The sequence below is a fragment of the Aquila chrysaetos genome, chromosome 10 (genome assembly GCF_900496995.4).
Source record: "Aquila chrysaetos chrysaetos chromosome 10, bAquChr1.4, whole genome shotgun sequence".
Lineage (NCBI taxonomy): Eukaryota > Metazoa > Chordata > Aves > Accipitriformes > Accipitridae > Aquila > Aquila chrysaetos.
The window spans coordinates 35,021,429-35,041,417 of record NC_044013.1 but is presented as its reverse complement, the minus strand read 5'-3'; the positions used below and the strand labels follow the sequence as shown (position 1 = coordinate 35,041,417).

Here is a 19,989-nt window from a genome sequence, read left to right as displayed (position 1 = left end):
AACAGGTATGGAAATCACATGTTGGAGACAAGTTATTTAAGTGTGTTTAATATTTCAAAAAATGATAGCTGACAGTTTTAATAGAAATTCTTCATTTGAATGACAGCCGACAGTTAAAACAGAAACTCTCCATTTGTGCAAATATTTTAATATTAATTTATATAGTAACTTTAAAAGTAATGTTTCCAATATTGTTAAATGAAAAAGTAATAATATCCAGAAGTTAATCTTGGAGGAAGAAAGTCATCTATGATGCAAAACATCTGGGTTAAGGATGTTAAGATAGCAAGTTTCACTTCTTTCTAGGTTTTTCCAATACAGTACCTAGCTCAGGCATAAATGAAGACCTTCATTTTAAATTAGCTTATGCAAGTGATTGTGTACATGCTTTATGACTTCTATGTTCTATAGATGTGTTCTATGATGTCTTTCTGTTGATTCTTTTTCCATATGTTATAGTCCATTGTTTAGAGTGATCAAGGCACTTCTTGTTTAATGTGCTGTTAGTGGGGCCGTTAGTGATGCAAATATGTTATCAGGTTCTATACAATAGCCAGTGTAACAGCTATTTTTGTTACTTATTTGGTAATCCCTATAATAAGAATTTTATCTAGGTAATATGTCTTCGAATAAAATTATTCTACAATGTGAATTGGTCGCTAAACTTGAAAAGTAAGTACTTATTTAAGTCAGTTTGGGTGCCTTGTGAAATGAACACTAGATTTTTAACCAAAAGAATCCTTATGTGATAAATACTGGGTTTTTAACCAAAATAACCTTTTCCAGTGCCGCCTTTGTAGCTTAGTTATCATAAAATATAATGTCATGACTACTACAGCAAAATTGAATCCCGTTTATATGTGTTCTCTATTGACTACTGATTTCTAGGAAGAAGATGATCAGCAAAGGCTTAGCAAGAGAAAGGAGCAGAAGCAAAAAGATTCAGATGATGAAACGAAAGCTTCATGTTCTCTAGCCCATGAGGAAGCCCTTACCCAGCTCTCTAATGAAGAGGTAAAACAATTGGATAGCTCAAAGCAACCTTGAGCACTCGTGCATTCCTCAGGGTGTTGATTATAAATGCAAAATTAGTGCCCTTTAGTCTCTGTAGTGCTTAATTCTTACTCAGCAATGAAAAATCTTTGGAGTTGCACTTGAATATATAAATTCTAATAAAGTTTGGAAGACAATACTTTACAATCCTGAGAGGTGCTGTTAAAAACTGTAATTTACCTTTTACGTACTGGATGTTTAACTGCAGTAATATTCTCTTTGGATATGTAACCACATTCTAACATACCTAAATGTTCAGAATTAAACCAATTATATCTGAACATTCAGCAAGTGTATTGTAGCTACTTTGCTAACCTACTTGTTGAATTCTGTACTAAGCTTACACTGGTTAGACAAGTCCGAGATCACCGATTGTGAAGTTAGCCAGTTGCTTAGCATGTGCAAAATAGTGTGATGTGTGTGTCTGTGTGTATTAAGCTACATCGAACTGTGCGAGTTGAGGTTTTTGGCCACATCTCTTCAGCAACCAAAAATAAGCTTTTTTTGGTTGAGCCAGTAGCTGGGTCTCAGCACCAAGTTTTTGCGGAAGCTGCTTGAGCTATATTAGTAAACCCATTATAACAGCCAGAAAAAGTGATGCTGCTGGATGTCATTAGTTAGCAAGCCATTTGGGTGTTGTAGATAGTCATACACTGGGACAAGCTGAAATTGTATTTGAAATTTGCCTAAGCTTGTGAGGAAACAAGTCCAATGAGCACATGGGTTGGAACTTGGAAACAATATCAAAATGGGCAGTTACTTATCCTTTTCCACTGCATTTTGCTTGTTTATCTGATCATCTGACAGGTTCCATTTTGGTTTTGTAAGTCAAAATAGGGACAAATTAATAAAAACAAACCAAGTTTTGTGCTATAGAAGCTCATGTAAGCTTCAAGAGACTGGTTCACACAATTCAGTGTGAACCAGTATTTTGCCTGTTTTGTTTATCCTTTTTGAGGGAAAAAAGTATATACTTCTAGAGTCTGCCTTTTTATTCTTATCAATGATTTATAACAGTTCAGAATGCAGAAAGATGTTCAGAATCATAACATCTAAATGTAGCTGAGATCTAGTTCTACCCTTTATCCTACATTAAGGACAGTAAGAATACAACTTTCTATTTCAAATACTGCGTTGCATACCATCACTTCTGTATCCAGATATGCAAATGAGACATACTGATGGTGAACAAAAGTTTTATCTTCTGATGGTTTTTTTTTAATCTCAGTTCCTAGGATACTCTGGAGCCCCTTAATCACAACATCCATTTAATTCTAGGAATTATACATAATGGAAAATCTTACATTTTGAGAAAGGGCATAGTTTCCAGAGTGGTATTGGTTTTGTTTATGGATTTGGTTTTGTTGCTATTTATGACCTTTTTTAACTGTACAGGATGTGTTTTACAAGTGGTAATGAATCATATTATCGGTCACATCTTACAACTTGTCATAATTTGACTTCTGAGCTCTTGTCTGTTGAGCAGTTTGCAATACAAACAAATTGTTAACTGTATCACCAAACAGTTGTTGTCTGAAGGTGCAATTTTATATGTCTATATTCTCTTGACTTTTTTGTTATGAACTTGAACTCACATGTATACATGTAAATATAAATATTATGCCTAAAAATTATTAAAACAAGGCATTTACAACAGTCATAAAAACAGTAGTAGATAATATATAGTTATGTTATAAACACCTATATGGAAGTATCAGCTGCCTTCTAGTCTCTGCTGGACCTATTTCAGAAAGTATTATTTTTCTCAAGAGGCTTGTTTTCGGTCTTATTTTCTTTACATGTCTAATGGCAAAGCAGAAGTGCATAATACATTGGAAGGTATCTTGAAGGCAGTCATATGCTTTTTAAATAAATCATTACTGCTCTCATTTCAGTGCTACAAATAAATAAAAATAGATCAAGAGACTTCATGTGCCTTATATATGTCACAGGATATTTAGTGTGGCTTTTGGTATTGGCATTCCCCAGGATACCTTTCTGTTTAAGCCCAGCCTTTACCCTTCTCATTTTGTTTTGTGTACAAATAATCTTTTCAAGAAAATATTTCTTTTTCTTACAATATTTTGTCAGACACTCAAAGCAGAAGAAAGAAGTCACTTGTCAGTATAGACTAGATTTTAAGTGTATCATTCTCCATTTATTTTTATGTTAATGTAAAGTTTTTTGTTTTACGAAAGACTTCTGAATTCACTTGTGGAGTATTTGCCTTCTGTTGTGTAGATCATAGTTCTAGAAGTGATATTGCAAGTATATCTCTTTAGTGGAAGAAGCACCTGGTTTCAAATACTGGAAGATGTTAGATGACTGTGTGTTTGGCAGGAAAATGGATTCTTACAAAAGCACTTTGTTAACAGAAGACTTTTTTGCTTGTTTGTTTGGTTTGGTTTTTAATTCTAGTTGGTACATTTCAGTTCTCTATCCTTTTGTCTGCCACCTTAAGCTTAGTGATCAGATGTTCTTGCCAAAGCCAATTTAAATTTGCCTTTTCCATGTCTGATAATTAGTGTCCAGCATTCCTCTTGTACGATGCTTCTAGAATGGAGTATATAATTTCTTCTTCCTTGTTTTTCATTTCCAGGAGCATGTCAATAGCACCCATGGCTCAGTCCATTCATTAGATGCAGACTTGCTTCTTTCTTCTGGCGAATCTTTCAATAAATCAGATAATGATATGTTTAAAGATGGACTACGGAGAGCACAGTCAACAGACAGTCTGGGGACATCTGGATCTTTACAGTCCAAAGCTTTAGGGTACAACAACAAAGCAAAATCTGCTGGGAATCTGGATGAGTCAGATTTTGGACCACTTGTTGGAGCAGATTCAGTGTCTGAGAACTTTGATACAGCTTCTCTCGGGTCTCTGCAAATGCCAAGTGGTTTCATGTTAACCAAAGATCAGGAAAAAGCAATCAAAGCAATGACGCCAGAGCAAGAAGAGACTGCTTCACTTCTTTCCAGTGTTACACAAGGGGTAGAAAGTGCTTATGTATCTCCTAGCGGTTACCGCTTGGTTAGTGAGACAGAGTGGAACCTACTGCAGAAGGAGGTGAGTACCTACTGCATGCATCTGCTGTGACCGCTGCCTGTGTGACAGGCTGCCTGCATGTTGTGGGCTGTCTGCTAGGTGAAAACTCTCTCTAATTTGCTTTACGCAGAGTCAGATGCAGAAGGAAATAGGTAGCATCATATGTAGCTATTCACTTTTCTCTCTTGGAATACTTCTGTAGGTGAAGCACATCTGACGTAAACTGTATCGGCTGACTCTGTTTGTGGGAAGGTCAGCTTTACTAAATACAGGATATTTTTATGCTTAGGGGAGGGTCTGGCAGAGGTAGCTGTTGACCTTGCAAATATGTGAGAGGGTGAAAAAAGATGGGAGAACTCAAAGAAAAGGAGAAAATGGGAAGCTAAGGAAAGGACGTTATAGCGCAACTGGGGTGACTAGGAAGGTGCAAAGATTAACAAAAGGAGCAGAGCTAACAGTGCTGTTTTGTACACCAAGGAGTTTTACTGAGGATTGTGCACGGAGTGCAATTTAGAAATGAGCAGCCAAGATATGCATAACACACAAAGCTACTACAAAGGAAGCTTCAGAAAGTTGTTGGGGACTTGCATCATCAGAAGCCAATTTCTGAGAGTGACAAGCAGCAGATTAGACTTAATGCTGTGCCAGTTTCAGTATGGGTGACCAAGGAAATTGTTGCTTCTGGGTGTTCTGCCTGTCAGTTTTTCAGCAGCTTTATATGATGCCAGTTCAAAGCTTGCATTTGGTTTCTTGCTGAAAAGAGGAGTATTGTGGAGCTCCTGTGGTTACTCTTGCAGGAGAGGCCAAGAAGTAACACTTTACAGGGGAAGAAAAGGCAGGGGGGAAGATAACAATCCATAATGGGTGAAAAGGAAGACAAGATGGGGGTAAAAAAAAAAAATGTAAGAATGCAGTAAAAAAGAAGAGGCCAGGCAAAGGACAGATGAAATTAAGAACTAGCAATATTTTATTTCCTCACCTTGTTGGAATTCAACTGATCTGCAAATCATTACTTAGGAGGTTTCTCCAAACCTCTTGTAAAGTTGCTTTTTTTGTGTTGCTACTAATTTGTAATATCTGGAGAAATTACGGTGTCGTGATCTTGGAGCTGAGTTAAATCCTCTACTCTTGAGTATTTCCTTGCCCTGTTGACATTTTGATGACACTTTACTCCAACCCTTTCTTAGAATTCAGAAAAGAAATGCGCTGCTTCCCACATGTTTCTGGAGGCAGGGTATGTGAATGCCAATCTGTGTGGGTGCGACATGGAGCAGCAAATACAAATACGATTTCAGCTCAAACCTGACTTGCAGCTGGAGCTTTGATAAAACTTCCATTTGTCCCCTTGGCCAAAACTGTTACAATCTCAAAATGGCAGCTGGTTTCCTCTTTGTTTCCCTGCTGCACACCCCAACCTTTCCCCCAACCCCCTCCCTGTTTGGTTTTGGGTTGGTTTTGTTTGTTTATTTGTTTTTAAATCTGCCTGTCTTCTACTTTATTCTTTCCCAATTGGTCTTTTAGCTAATTATTCAGTCTCTGATCCTCAGCCACACTGGAGGAGGGTATTAAAAAGTAAATAAAGCTTGATGACTGTTATAGAAGAAAATTAGTACATGCCATTGACAAATATTCAAAGCTCAGTTACAGGAGAAAAAAGATTTAAGGAAGTCCTGAGCTGATGATGAACTGACTTGCTTTTTAATTGCTTTGTGTTGATTTAAAGAAAAACTAAAAAAACCCCACCAAACCCAAAACCCAAACCACACACACACACAGAGACCCAGAAACAAACAAACAAACAAAAAAACACAAGCCCCCCAACCAGACACCATAATATTGTGTTTATAATTTGATTTGTAATACAAAATAATTGCATGAAAAAATGCTATGGCCTGTTGAAAGCTCTTCTCAGAGATGTCTGTTTATGTACAGGTAATTAAGTAATATATTTCAAAAGGACACACTGAATGACTTGATGAACGCTTGCATGTCATGGCTTATTGCTTTTGTGCTAATAGTAGGACTCATGCCAGGAAAAGCTGATATCCTGCAGCTGATTTACATTATCTGTTACTTTTAGAAAAACTTAATCTTGCCATTACATGATTCTACCACTGTCTTTTATCTGTAATATTTTGTGATCACACAACACACCTGAGAGTGTGTAGCACTCCTGCGTTCCTTGAAGAATTTTCTGGCCTTTATGGCAGGTGATAACTCTGTGTTCTCCAGGTGCAGAATGCAGGGAACAAGCTGGGTAGACGCTGTGATATGTGCTCGAATTATGAGAAGCAGTTGCAAGGTATCCAGATTCAGGAGGCTGAGACAAGAGACCAGGTAGGATTTCTCTTCTAGCTTTAGCAAGACTTTTGCAGCTATTCGAACTACTAAGGATGCAACAATGAACCATCTGCTGTTTTATTCATTGGTTTTAACCGAACAACGTCAGCATACTTAAAATCTGGATAACTTCTGACATGTTATTGACATAACCTGATTTGTTATTGGTATCTGGTCATGAGCACCACATGTACATATTTCTTAAGGATTCACCTTGGAGAACCACTTTATCCAGTGCTGTAAGACCATGCAGTAAAGGCATTGTTCTATAAAAAGTGGTGTGCTCATGCCAAAGTCAGTGTCTTTCATAATTTATATTCTAAAATGCTTGTCATGCATTAAATTCTATTATCTTTGATACTGCAAGAATTGCTAACAGCAAAGGAAAAATTAGAGGACCTCATCCTAGCAGCATAAAATGACTGTAAAGTATTGGAGGATGTTTGTTTCCTGCCATATACTGAAGAACAATTTTCACGTGGGTACGAAAGGCATGAGTCACATTCTGCTTTGAAATAAGTGATTGGAGACATTACATGGCTGTGGTCCAGTGCGGTTTGATGTCCCACGTTTCCTTATAGGTGTAATCTGTGATGCAGGGTGTTTCAGAACAACAACAAAGGAACTTCTTGTTTGCATAGCGTTTTGACGGATTTTGTTTTGTGGTTTGGGGATGCGGTGGGGTAGGTTGTATTTGTGTTCAGGAAATAAATGCACCCCAAAAGAATGGAAAATTAAATTATTTGTTGTAACAACACAGGTGAAAAAGCTGCAGGTGATGTTGAGGCAGGCTAATGATCAGCTGGAAAAGACAACAAAAGATAAACAGGAATTGGAGGATTACATGAAACAAAGTGCTGAAGACTCCTCTAATCAGGTACAAGCATTTCGTAATCAAGATGGTAGGAATCACAAAATGTTATTCAAAAGTATGTTAACAAGAACTCATCTTCTGTTAGATATGGATGGACTACCTGCTGTAGAGGCAAAAAAAAAAAAGAGAATTTATAGGGTTAGTTGTGCTCCACCTGAGTCTGCCAGTTTCTAGATAAGTCCAACATGTCTCTGATACCATGTTATCCAATTTTCGCCCTAAAGTTTCATCTCTAATCTTGAAATCCATTACAGAGGTGATAACTGGAATTTGAGTAGTGTTTGAGTCTTGAAGTGACCTGTGTATGAAATCACCTGAATGTGCAAAAGTAGCCCTGTGTTCTTGGTCACTGTCCTTATCAGTAGAAGAGCAGTACTAATCATACTACTTGCTCTCATCAATACTTGACATCCAGTTAATGGACTTGTGGTGAAGACATACAGTTAATGTGTAGCTAAGCAGGCAGTTAACAGTAGTTGGTCAAAATATGCACTAGACTTCTTTAAAATAATAGTCTGCTGAGAAGATTTTTCAGTCTGAGACTAATACGTAACTCTCTTGGAACAATGGAGCCAAATAGGACGTGTGGTAGTCATAGCTTTAAAAAAAAAAAAAAAAAAAAAAGTCACAGTCTTTGGCCTGTTAAAGGTTACGGTATTAGGTAAATGCTGTGTACAAGACATTGAATTTACTTCACTTGTGCTGGAAGACTTTCTCTCTTCCAGGCCACCCACTGTCCTTAGTAAGAAACAGTAGTCATTAGACAAAGTCTGTCTTAGATGACAGGAATATGTTTATACGTTCACTCTTTCGGCTGTACCAGGGTGCTCTTAAGTAATGCTTATCTTACTGTTAAGCATGTGTTGTAGAATAACTTAATTGTAAAGTTTTCGAAGATCTCTGCTTTTGGATAAAGGTACAAAAAATTACCTTAAAGAAAATACTGAAAACTTAGTAGCTCTGCAGTTTCCCTTCAGTATCTCTGAACTGGCTTACATTCAAGTTTGATTAGAATTAACTGTTTATTTGTTGTTTAGAGTTTGTTAAATAGAATACAAGTATATTATTGGTATAGAAGCACAGCATCTCTTCTTACTGACTTGAGCTGCATTACAGCTTTACTGAGTAAGGAATTAACAAAATAAACTTTAGTGGATTAGTTTGAAATTTCAAATTATTGACATTTCAAAGTATATATTAGTAATGATAAAGAGAACTTCAATGATTATTTCTTCTTCAAAATCTGTTTCATACTTTATATCTTTGTCTGTGTGGGTTTTCTTTTTTTAAGATCTCTTTGCTTATGGCTAAATGTCAAAAGTCAGAGAACTTCCTCAGTGAACTGCAGCAGGCGTTTTCACAAGCAAAGAGAAGCGTCCAGGAGCAAATGGTAAGGCAGCTTAAGCCCAGAGATCACTTGAACAGCACTGTTTGTCTAACCTTTGGAGCTCAATGAGTTTGTAAAAGGCTTTGTCTTGCTGCCCAGCCAAGCTTGGCTAGAGAGAGCTGGGCATCTTAACATGTAAAGATACTGATCAAGTGAGCTCTGATAGCAAGTGGTGGACCTGTAACAGTTTGTAGGGTCAGTCTGTCATACTTTCTGTGTGTATGCATATTGATTAATATGGAGATCACTCGTCAACTTCTTTTCCCCCTTATTCATTATGTACATTCCATGCCCATTTAGTATCTTATTTCACCTCAGATCTGAAGACAGAATAAATTTTCTCAAGATGATTTTTTAGGATTCATTGCAAGTACCATCACTAGTGAATATTTTCTTGAGTTTGAGATGAACGCTCAATCTTTCTACAGGTCAGACTTAAAATATCAGCCCTAACACCAGGAAGAGATGTCTATGGGAACTTAATTTTTTTAAACTATTTTGAGCATCTTGTAGGAATTAAGCCAAAGAATAGGAATAGGACCTCATTTTCTAGGGCAAAACAAAGTTTAACTTCCTTAGAGCAATTCATTCCCTTCTATATTAGAATCAAGTTTCTTCTTTTTTTTCTCCCCTGCACGGCATTGTGGGGTCTAAGAGCATTCATTCTCATGAATCCCAGTATTGCATTTCTGCAGTCTGGGATTGTCTGTAGGACATCAGCACATTGCTTGCAGAAATGTTCTGTTTGATGTTCTGCATGAAAGCACGCCTAATGGAGATGCAGGAGATTCAGTAAATGTATTGATCTGAATATGCTTTTTGTGCTGTCCACCTATGATACAAAGGGCAGCTTTTGTCAGAGTTCAAGTCCCTGTTTCCCTATACTGAAGCAATCATTCCTCTCAGAAAAGTTCACTGGATTTTTTTTTTCTTTTGTAATGCAAGCAAAACTATGTTTTCTTTAATCCTTTTTTTTTTTCATAAGGGGTCAGCTATTTTGATGTTTTCCTCAAAAGGCAGTGGGAGGCAGACACCTACCATTGAAAGTTTCAGGATGAATGTTTTAAGATTTTTTTTGAATAACCTGATCTTACAGCTGAGTTGTTAGGTGATTTTAATAAACATCACTGCCAGTTCCCAAAACCTCATGTGATTTTCCTCCCCTGCCCCCCCTCTATGAGCACACCTAGCTAATGGATAAATACGGAAGAAAACCGGGAGACTTAACAATGCTATATTTATCACTTGCTTCCTCCTATCTGCCTGTACAGTTAAGATTGATCTTCCCTTTATTTCTGGTGCATAGACCAGGCAAGAGAGAACTGATCGTGTTGAACCACACGATCATTTTGTTTCCCTTCTTTACAAAGAGTATCAATTCACCAGGCTGTTGAAAGCAATGCTAGTAAATGGATCATGAAGAGATCTGAGCATGACTCTAAGTGAGAATTTATGCTTTTCTTTGCATTGGAGGCTGTCCTGACACAGTCAAGGGAGCAGGTTTCAGAAGAGTTGGTGAGACTGCAAAAAGATAATGAAAGTCTTCAAGGAAAACATAGCTTGCATGTGTCTTTACAGCAAGCCGAAGATTTCATTCTACCAGAAGCAGCAGAGGTAAAACACTTTAAAATCATTAACACAAATAATGCACATGACTAGATCTCACTGGAACAATCTTCTTTATCAGAAAGCTGACTCAAATAGCACAATGAACAATAATCTGGATTTTAACCCTGTAAGTATATGATGTACAAAATTAGCAGTCTGATCCCACTGTGCCATAAGCATGCTTCAGAGTATGAGTAGATAATAATAAAATGAGTTAACTGTGGCCTGACATACTGTTGTCAGTAGAGCATGGGTTTATCCTAGTTCAGCTAGTGTAAGCTGTATTTTGCAACTGGGCACACAAGCGTTCAGTCACCATGGCTCCAATGTAGATATTGATTCAATAAATTAAGCTAAGTTAGTCACTTTAATTTCTGTCCAGGCATTAAGACCAGTAATAATCCTGAGCCTTGAATAATGATAAGCCTTGTCATCCTTTTCATGGCCACTCCCTTATGCTCAAGCACGTCAAGGTTAAAAGATTGTGGGGAGTGAAGGGCAGGGGGAGAGGCTCATAACGCTGTGGAGACACGAATCTTTACATGTTCTTCATTTACTATGGCCAAGCAAACTGTTTGCGACTTTGTTTTAATACCTTGCTGGATGCAAGATCTCGTAAGGTGGGACAAACCTCGGGGTAGCATAACTTTGGCTTGGATGCTGATAAACACAGTACTGCGTGTATCCGAAGATCATAATACAAATCTTTGCTAATCATTGATTCAGGAGCTCCGTGAGCTGATTTTAAAATATCGTGAAGACATAATTAGTGTGCGGACAGCGGCGGATCACCTTGAGGAGAAACTTAAGGCGGAGATTTTATTCTTAAAAGAACAGATTCAAGCTGAACAGTATTTGAAAGAAAATATAGAAGAAACTCTACAGCTGGAAATAGAGAATTGCAAAGAGGAAATAGGTGAGCAGGGGTAAAACAGTCTCAAAACAGGAATATTAGAAATCAGTAAGATAAGTGAAGACTTGATTTTGTGATAAGTAGACCTATCTGAATTTTAAATACTGTCCATTTTTGATAGCAGATACACCAAAACTGTGCAGCTGAAAACAAAAGTACAATTATTTGTTTATCTTTGAGGTACCTTTGATGTAGCACGTGCTTAATTCTCCTTTAAATATTAACAGAATTAAACAGGGTATGTCCAGTTTCCTGTGTTTTTCTTGTACTTAAGCTTTAATATTCTTGTTTTTCAGCTTCCATTTCCAGTTTAAAAGCTGAACTGGAAAGAATAAAAGTGGAAAAGGAACAGGTAAGGAGCCCTTTCACTGTGGGATTTTTGTTTTAAACAAAGAGAATAGGGTGATTTTTTTTTTCTGCTAGTTCTATCAGTGACACTGTGTTGCTGTCTTTGACATCAACCTCTTCACATCAGAGAAAATGAACGTTTTTCCTATCTGCCTTTGAGGTGTCGGTAACACTTAAGATATATTTTTGTGTGATGTTTAGTATGCCCAGTATTGGGAAGGAAAGAGAGCTGAACCAAGGAGAGAATTCTGAAACATGTAACATTATTGTTCCTCCATCTCAGCATGCTTGTGGGATGCTGCAGGGCTGGCTTCTTTGCATAGATAACCTTTCCTTTCTGTAAGAAGGAACACCAGTCTATGCATTTGCACAAATTTTTTTAGTGAAGGCACTGACACTGTACTGGACACTCTCAGTCTATTGCAACTCTTGGTATCAACTAAGAGTGTAGTTGCACCTGCATTGTAACTGCACCTGTGTAGCTTCTGTGACCATTTCAAAGGAAACACATAAAGTCATGCCTGGAACTTTGAAGGACAGAATAGCTGTATTGATGCCAGTGTAGGACTGGGACACATTCATAGTTCTGTTCCTTAAAAGGTGTTTTGTCTCTTTATTAATCTGTAACCTAAATATTGGGTTAACTAATTCCTAACTAATATTAGGCTACCTAATAATAACCTAAATGACAGGTTTGGCCATTTCTCTCCAGCTCCAAAAAGAAATAAATTGAGAGAAATAGATGTTATTTAGGCATTTTCTGTGTCCCTAGGAGAGATTATTTAGGTGTATTTCTGAGTCCCGGGAAAGACACTTAGGCTGTACTTACTGTTTGGAGGGACTGTGAGAAATTGAAATGTTAGGAGGTTTAGTTAATACTTTTTTTTATTATTATAATATAGTTGGAAAGTTCTTCACAGGAAAACCTGCAGCAACTGGAGAGTCTGCAGGAAACAAAAAACACTCTAGAAGAACAGCTGAAGAAGGAGACCGCAGCAAAGGTAGCTATGATGTCTCTGTATGAAGTATATATGCATCTTTTATGATGATCAAACTGTGGTCAGAGAATGTGTCACTACGTAAGAATGAAAAAGGAAACTTTTGAATGTTGATAAGATTCCGGCAGTGAAATAGTGTCCACTGGATGCGGTTTAAATCCTCATCCAATCACTTTGCACTTGGATTTGTAAAGCAGTTGATCTGAATTGCTGCTAACTTGAATATTTCTTTTGGGTTGTCTTCCAAAGTTAGGCTTCAGTAACATTTCTGCATATGGAAAGCTGCCTCACTAACCAGACCTTGGTTTGAATGCTTTGATACTTTTGCATAAATGTCATATTGCTCTTGCTGCAGGAAGGAGCACTACTTTGGCAGGCAGATGAATGAATTGTGATCTGATTTCTCTTTCTCTCTCTCTCGGTTTTGTGTGATTTTTTTTTTTTTTTTTCCTCTCCCCTCCCCTGCTCCCCCCCAACTCTTTTGACTAAAACTCAAGACAGCAAGATAGCTATATTTTCACCAGCAGATTACTGCCCTTCATCTACGGTCATGTTTCATTAAAACTCAGAAATCTGCTTTTTTATTTTGAGATCCTTGGGCATAGTGCTGTTAAAAGACCTGGGGCTTTTTCATACTTTAACCAGTCTAATGAGGTTGTTTGTCTGATGGGTATGTCTGATGGGTATGAGCCCTTGATTTTGCAGTTAGGAAAACTGAGGTGTAGAAAGAGTGATTGGTTTAATTTCTTGCCAGGACTCAACCATGCTTCTTTTCTCTAGTATAATGCTTTAATCAGTTTATACAAGCTTCCCCTTTTTTATTCAGTTTAAGCATAGCATAAAGGATCTTTTTCTCTTCAGGCAAACCTTGAACAGCTGGTATTTGAAGAGAAGAATAAAGCTCAGCGGTTGCAGACTGAATTAGATGTCAGTGAGCAAGTGCAGAGAGATTTTGTAAAGCTTTCTCAGACACTTCAGGTAAGGGAAGTGCAATCAGTTTGTAAGGTGCTACTTTTGTTTCTTTACTTCTCCAGAGCTGTGTAAAATAAGAAGTAGCAGTTGCAGATTTTCTTACACTGGTGTTTATGAACTATTTTAAAAGTTATTAGTATAATAAACTGATGAAGTATTCCTAGTATAATATTAGTATTAAAGCCTATTGGGGATTTTATTCTGATTGCTTGATTCCAACCAATTCTCAGCAGCAAAGATACACAATTATTGGACTAAAAGGAACTGTAGAGAGCCATAAACGATGGTATCTTTAGACCCTAGTATTTCATTGTCCATCTCCTGATGTTTTTCCAGTATGTTACTTTTCATAGCAAATCATTAGGGTACAAATATTTGAGGACAAAGTAAGGAACTTGTACTGTTTGATATGAATATATGAAATGGTTCTTCATGTTATATTTACTGCTTTCTATTTATTCTATCTAAAGTCTTATCCTTGCTGTTGTCACTGTCGCTATACTTCTGTTTCCTCCAAAAAGTAGAACCTGTGGTTGGCGATGAGATACCAAGAGGTGGCTGAAGGAAGGAGTTTTGGCAGGGGTGTTCATTGAGGCTAATTCCAGTTTGTCAGGCTGATCTCTCTTTCTTTTAACTGTAGAGAGCACAAAGGGACCTGCAGTTTTTGTGTTGCAGAGTGGCGAACTGTGTCCTCAGGAAGCCAGGCTAGATTGGTCTCACCTTCAGTGTCTGTGTTTTTAGAATTTGCATTCCCCCTCACATTCCAGCTCACTAGAAATCTTGCTCACAGAGGTACTGAATTTCAGCATTCTCTCTGAGTTTTTGGCCAGTCTACTCAGTGAAATTCAGCAGAATTAAAAACACAAATTTTTTGAGTCAAGTGTTCAGGTTTATTTGGAAAACTAAAACAGGACTATAGGAGGTTGTTTACTAGACAGAGTTTAGCTGGATGGACAATAGGCAACTGTCCTCTTTTTTTTCTGGCTGTTTCTGGAGGAGTAGGGTGGGACAAAGGAGACCATTGAATTGTCCTGGCTAGTGAAGTTGCTTCTTGCTTGTCATCATCCTCTCTCTCTTTTGTTTTTGTTGTTGTTAAGTACTGCATGTGCTGGTTTAGGCAGTTCTTAGAGCAAAAACCTATGTACCACTTTGAAGACGTGTGGCACGCTCTTCCAAAACTTGCCGATAGCTTAGTAGGCCTTCAATAACGAGCTCAGTAAGAGTGTTTTTGTGTATTTTGTGTTTTCTTTCTGCCCCTAAGCAGTTATTACACATTAGTTTCTCAGCAGTTAGCGCTTTCAGTTTAAACAATGGTTTGTGCCATCTCCACCTTACATAGTACAAGATCTGCTGTGTAACACAAGAGATTACCATCAAATAAGGATTTTGGTTTCTTGATAGCCAGACAGGGTTATTTCCTTCCTTGACCTTGTCAGTGGAGAGCCTGGGCAAGTATCACTTGTGTGAGGTGTCCACTGGCCAAATTAGGTATCAGCAATGCAGAGGAAGGGCTAAAAATCAATTAACGACTAGTTGGGAATTTACAACTGAAAGCCCAGATCCTAATAGAAAGAACATGAAAGTTTGAATGTAAAAAAAAAAAAAAAAAGGTGATATCTGCATTGATTTCAACACAGTTCTGCTGGGCACTTTTTTAGCATATAAGAAATAGCTAAGATAGATTATCAGAAAAGCAAGTAACAGGAGCGAGCTTGGAAATGAGACATTTCCTCCTAGAGCATTTTAGCTTTGATCTTGAGAGGCTTGAAGTCATATTGTTAGGCAGGTCTGTACTTCCTTTACATTCTTTCTGTGGAAGTTTACATTGCTTTGCACATCTTCTCTGGTTTGCCTGGCCAGAATGGTGTCAGTGACTGGTTATTAGGCAAAACATAGAGTGATGGTGAAGGCTTGCTTGAGCCCCCTAGAAAGTGGCTTTTTCTTGTAAAACCACAACTGCCTTATGTCTTCCTTCCTCCCATTCTTGGTTCTAAATTAAGCTTGTGCTCCTTCATGCCTTGCATTTTTCAGTGAATGATAATTTGATATCTCTTCTGCTTGCACAGGTACTAGGGATTGCTAACGTGGCCTGTTGGCTTAATTCTGGTTATGCGTCTATGGTCTTGCATCAGCACGTTTTACTAGCTCAATTGCGTCTGTTGGTTTTCTGTAGGTGCAGCTGGAGCGGATCCGGCAGGCAGATTCCCTGGAGAGAATCCGTGCAATCCTGAATGACACAAAACTGACGGACATTAATCAGCTTCCTGAAACATGACACCCTGATGAGCGGGCTCCAAGGCTGCATTTGGGGTTTTTAACTCATCTTTATAGCAACATTAATTATTATTTAACTCTAACCGAAAGAGCAGAAGACAACAGAGGGGAGCAATGACTAAGTTTTGTTTCTAGAGGGAAAAAGGTTTCGTACTGGGCAGGAAGAGAGCACAAGGGTGACTTGCAGTGTAGGAAGGAGAACTTTCTAATGGAAACACTAATGAGTGTGGTGTTTCGTGTTCCACTGAGTGGGATCAGTCCTTACATTCTGAAAAACTTCCCCTCTTTCAGCCGACTTCGTAACCTAATATAGAGTTTTGGAACATTTACCCCATCTTTCCCTCTTTCCTTTCCCCCCACTACTGTGATCAAAGTAGCTGCTGGAAACCATATTGTCCCTCCAAAACATTGAAGAGCAAAGTGGTTGAAGTTTTTCTGTTTGAATAGTCAGTAACAGTATTCAGCTAGCAGAGAGAATGAGGTGTAGAGTATGCTGTATGAATATTTTATATTAAAATATGACTTTATTAGCAGGACACTGGATATTGATCTTATTTCATAACTCAGTACTTTTTTTCTTTTTTTTTTTTTTTTTTAAACCATTGACTTTGTGTTGAAGAATCTGAATGCTGCTGAAATGTGGTGGACGTGAGCGACCTGTGTGTCTCCTGAACAGATAAATGCTAATCCAAAAAAAATGAAAAATGTACTGAGAATTTAGCTCCTTGAAATTTTTCCGTTGAATTCTGATACTTAAAGAAAAGCACAAGAAATGCACTGTTTTGTAATCTCTTTTCACAAATGTAATTTAGAATATGGAACTACAACTGGTTCTTTCTCATCTCTAAAGCTAAGCAGTACCTGTAATCCCTTCTCTGTGTTTAAAAAAAAAAAAAAAAAAAAAAGGCGCTAGTAAAAATCCTATGCATTGTCAGAGTATTGGCATGGGGTTTATGCAGGTTCGCTTTGCTCCAGTGGATGACACCAGATGTAAAGTTGCTAGCTTTCACTGGAAAGTGTCAAGGTAAGGTGCTGAATAAAGCAGTCAGCTTGACCCACCTCTTCTGGGTCAGCTTAATAGTATGCAAAACAGTGATTGCACTCTCAATCACAGAGCACAAATGCAAAAAAGCTGCATTATTCTGCTGGTTCAAGTTTGAAAGGTACAGTGCATCTCTTACTTTAAAGTATGGTATCATGGTATTGCTCAGAGTTGACTCCTACACTGTCCCGTATTTCTATAACCGTACATTTAAATTACACTGTGTAACATGACAGCAGAGGCAAGGAATTCTTGTGATCAGTCAGGTGCTGGGTTTAGGTTTCTTATTCTGTAAATGTATGGCAGTAATATGACCATTCCTCCTCCTTTTTCTCCTTTTGTTGGAGTTTCATGCACACAGTTGGATAGTAACGGTTTCATGTATGGCTGCAGGTGTTGAAATAATACTGGTGGTGCAAATTGAGTTCTTGAACTGGCCCCTACTTACAACTCAAGTAAAAGAAAGGAGGCTGAAGGAGCAGATCAGTACTGTCCAAAATTTGTAACTTAGACTTTCTTCCATTGCTTATTGTTTTTTCTTTACAAACCTGGCCATAGATCTGAAGGTGATGAAGAAAAACAGAAGTGATAGAAAATGCTCCAGACTGTAATGCACATGACTATTTTAAGTGCTTAAATCCTATTTTGAGCAGTGTATATCCTGCTACTAACATAAAGTTAGAACCAATGATTTTGAAGAGGAATGCCTTAAAAACAGCCAAAAAGAAGCATACAAGCTCAGTTTCTTGTCACTCATTGCAAGAATTAAAGCATTTTATTCACCCTAGCAATTAATTCCTTTCGTAATCCTGACACCCAAAAGCCATTTTTCCTACCTTAGTAATGACTAGACTACTAGATGGCAGAGTTGTCATCTTCTTAAGATGACGCTTAATTTCACTTAAAAGTGAAATTGAAATGTGGCTTAGGTTTGTTATTAATTGGCTATTACCAGATTTGGGGGTTTTTAACCTTTCTCACTATTTGCTGAACTGTGAGGTGACAGCAGCTGCCTCCTGATGCATAAATCCAATACCAGATGTTTTGCCTTCAGTTTTCCAATGGTTAGGGTCCTATTCTGTTGAGTAAACTTTGGAGAAAAAAATATAGGCCTTTATTAGGTGCTGCAGAAGGAAAAGCTTTTTCCTGTGTTCCCTTCCTTCCCAAAAACCAGCTTGTAACTGGCTACTGATACCTAACCTGTGCAGCGGTGTTTAAGGAAGCCTATTGTTGCATGGCAAAACTACAATAGATCCTATACATCTCTTCAGCAAGCTGAACACTTGCAAAACTGCACCTGAAGACTTACACAGACAAAGAATTTTTGACTGAGTTTCTGCACTGTCCTCCTAGTGCGAGAGAGCAAGGAAAGCAGCTGTTAATGGCCTTTCAGCATCCCTTTCTGGTCCCTGTGTCAGCGCCCGTTCTCAACAGCCCTGCCTTCTGTCTGCTCTCAACACCCGCGGCTGTAGCTGACCATTTTAGATTGTTTCAAATAGTACAGGGCTGGTGTGGCTTTTCCTTAGTGTATTTTTTACAAATTGTTGACATGGCTTTCTATAGGTGTTTCTATAGGTTGTCAGATTGCAGATGATGGCTGCACGGTGTCTTTCTGCAGTCCATAGGGGAAGACAGGTGAGTGGGCAATCAGTTTGTGATCTTTCATAGACACAGTAACAAATGTTAACAGTTGCCGAATGGAGTTCTGCACGTGTGTGTGTGCGTGTTCGTATGCATGCTTGTGTATTTTTTTCAGTAGGCAGCGATGGCACGTTGGTCTAGTTAGAGGAGGCTGGAGGCACATGCGGTAGGGCACGAAGGGGACTGAGATGAGAACCCACCTGAAAGGGGTGGTGCTGACTACGGGCTTCCTTGCTTTTAAACCAGTTCCAGTGAAGGAACTTCCTTTCGGTGTGGAAAGGAAGGGCGTACAATTGCTGTATGGTTGTTTTTCCTTTCTACCACCTTATTCCGTCATGCACCTGAACACCTTTACTCCTGTTTAAGTACTAGCTGTGACCATTTGAGAGTTGGAACGCGAGTGCCCTTTTTCACCAACTGCTGGAACTTAAGATCCTACCTTTTTAACAATTTCTTGTTTTTAAATGGAAAACCTGACTGTTCACAGCAGTGGTGGGAGATGTGCTCGCTACAAACAGCTGTCCTGCTGACCCAGAGGGGCTGTCCCTCCAGGGGAAGGAAAGCACAGCTTCAGAAGCACTAACTCAAGCTTCTGCTGAAATCAAACTTAAACTTAAAGGGGCCTTTAAAAACAAAATGGTGTGTGCCAAATTTGCAGAGCAAATTTTAAAAAACTGTAAATTAAGTGTAGTAAAAGCTCTTGGTGTAGATTACTCACTAGCTGGATTATGGTGTTATTGCTCATAAAACATCAGAAAACAAATGCTCTTCCCTCCAGTTCTTGGTGTTCTGGAGCTTGATTTGAGTAGGGTGGTAGGTTCTCCTCGCGTAGCAACAGATTCTTAACAGGCACTACTTCTAACCTGGCAGGTCAGCTACGATACACAGGGTGAGTGGATTACAAAACTGGATTCTGTTCATGTAGACTGTAAAAGGGACGAGATCAAGTTTTGTATGCATTCCTATACTTGTATAGTCTTAATCTGTACAAAAAAAAAGTGTTCTTGCAGCATGTCTGGTAACCTTGTTACCTAACGGTTAATAACAGCCCTCCTTTCCTTACAGCTTTACTTTGGCACCTCTTACTGTGCCACTTTTGTAGCAGTGCAGTACTACTTTTCAAAACTGAGCTTGACCATGTCACCTTTTCTAAGGGGTGGGGGGAGGGGACAACCAATATTTATTGTCCGCTAAAGTTTGTCTACAGCAGATAAACAATTAGCCTTTTAACATCAAGACGGACTCCAGAGCCATCTTTTGATAAAGGCAAACTGAGTGTTTGGAAGTTAATACTGCATTCCAGTGAACCAAGCCATTGGTGTCCTGTGCAATTGTGGGTGTAGAATTCTGCTGTCTACAGGATTCAAGTGTAACCATTTGTTAACTGTATTGAAGGTGTGTCCTTTATGAAGAAAGTGTTCCAAATTAAAAAAAGCTGCTGAAGTGTGTGCGCTTCTCTGGTCTTTCTACTCTGCCTTCTGCCACAGGCCTCC

General features: G+C 38.4%; 1 protein-coding gene across 1 annotated transcript in view; it reads left to right on the top strand.

Moving 5' to 3' along the window:
- RABEP1 (rabaptin, RAB GTPase binding effector protein 1) overlaps positions 1-19,939 on the top strand; it is a 53,706-nt gene extending 33,767 nt beyond the window's left edge. Inside the window, exons 8-18 of the mRNA XM_030028929.2 lie at positions 889-1,014; positions 3,653-4,120; positions 6,332-6,436; positions 7,200-7,316; positions 8,605-8,703; positions 10,174-10,314; positions 11,035-11,224; positions 11,518-11,573; positions 12,472-12,570; positions 13,429-13,545; positions 15,713-19,939. Of these exons, the coding sequence (XP_029884789.1) occupies positions 889-1,014; positions 3,653-4,120; positions 6,332-6,436; positions 7,200-7,316; positions 8,605-8,703; positions 10,174-10,314; positions 11,035-11,224; positions 11,518-11,573; positions 12,472-12,570; positions 13,429-13,545; positions 15,713-15,814 (1,620 nt within the window). The 3' untranslated portion in view covers positions 15,815-19,939. The remainder of the gene's footprint in view (positions 1-888; positions 1,015-3,652; positions 4,121-6,331; positions 6,437-7,199; positions 7,317-8,604; positions 8,704-10,173; positions 10,315-11,034; positions 11,225-11,517; positions 11,574-12,471; positions 12,571-13,428; positions 13,546-15,712) is intronic.
- Positions 19,940-19,989: the final 50 nt, after the last annotated feature.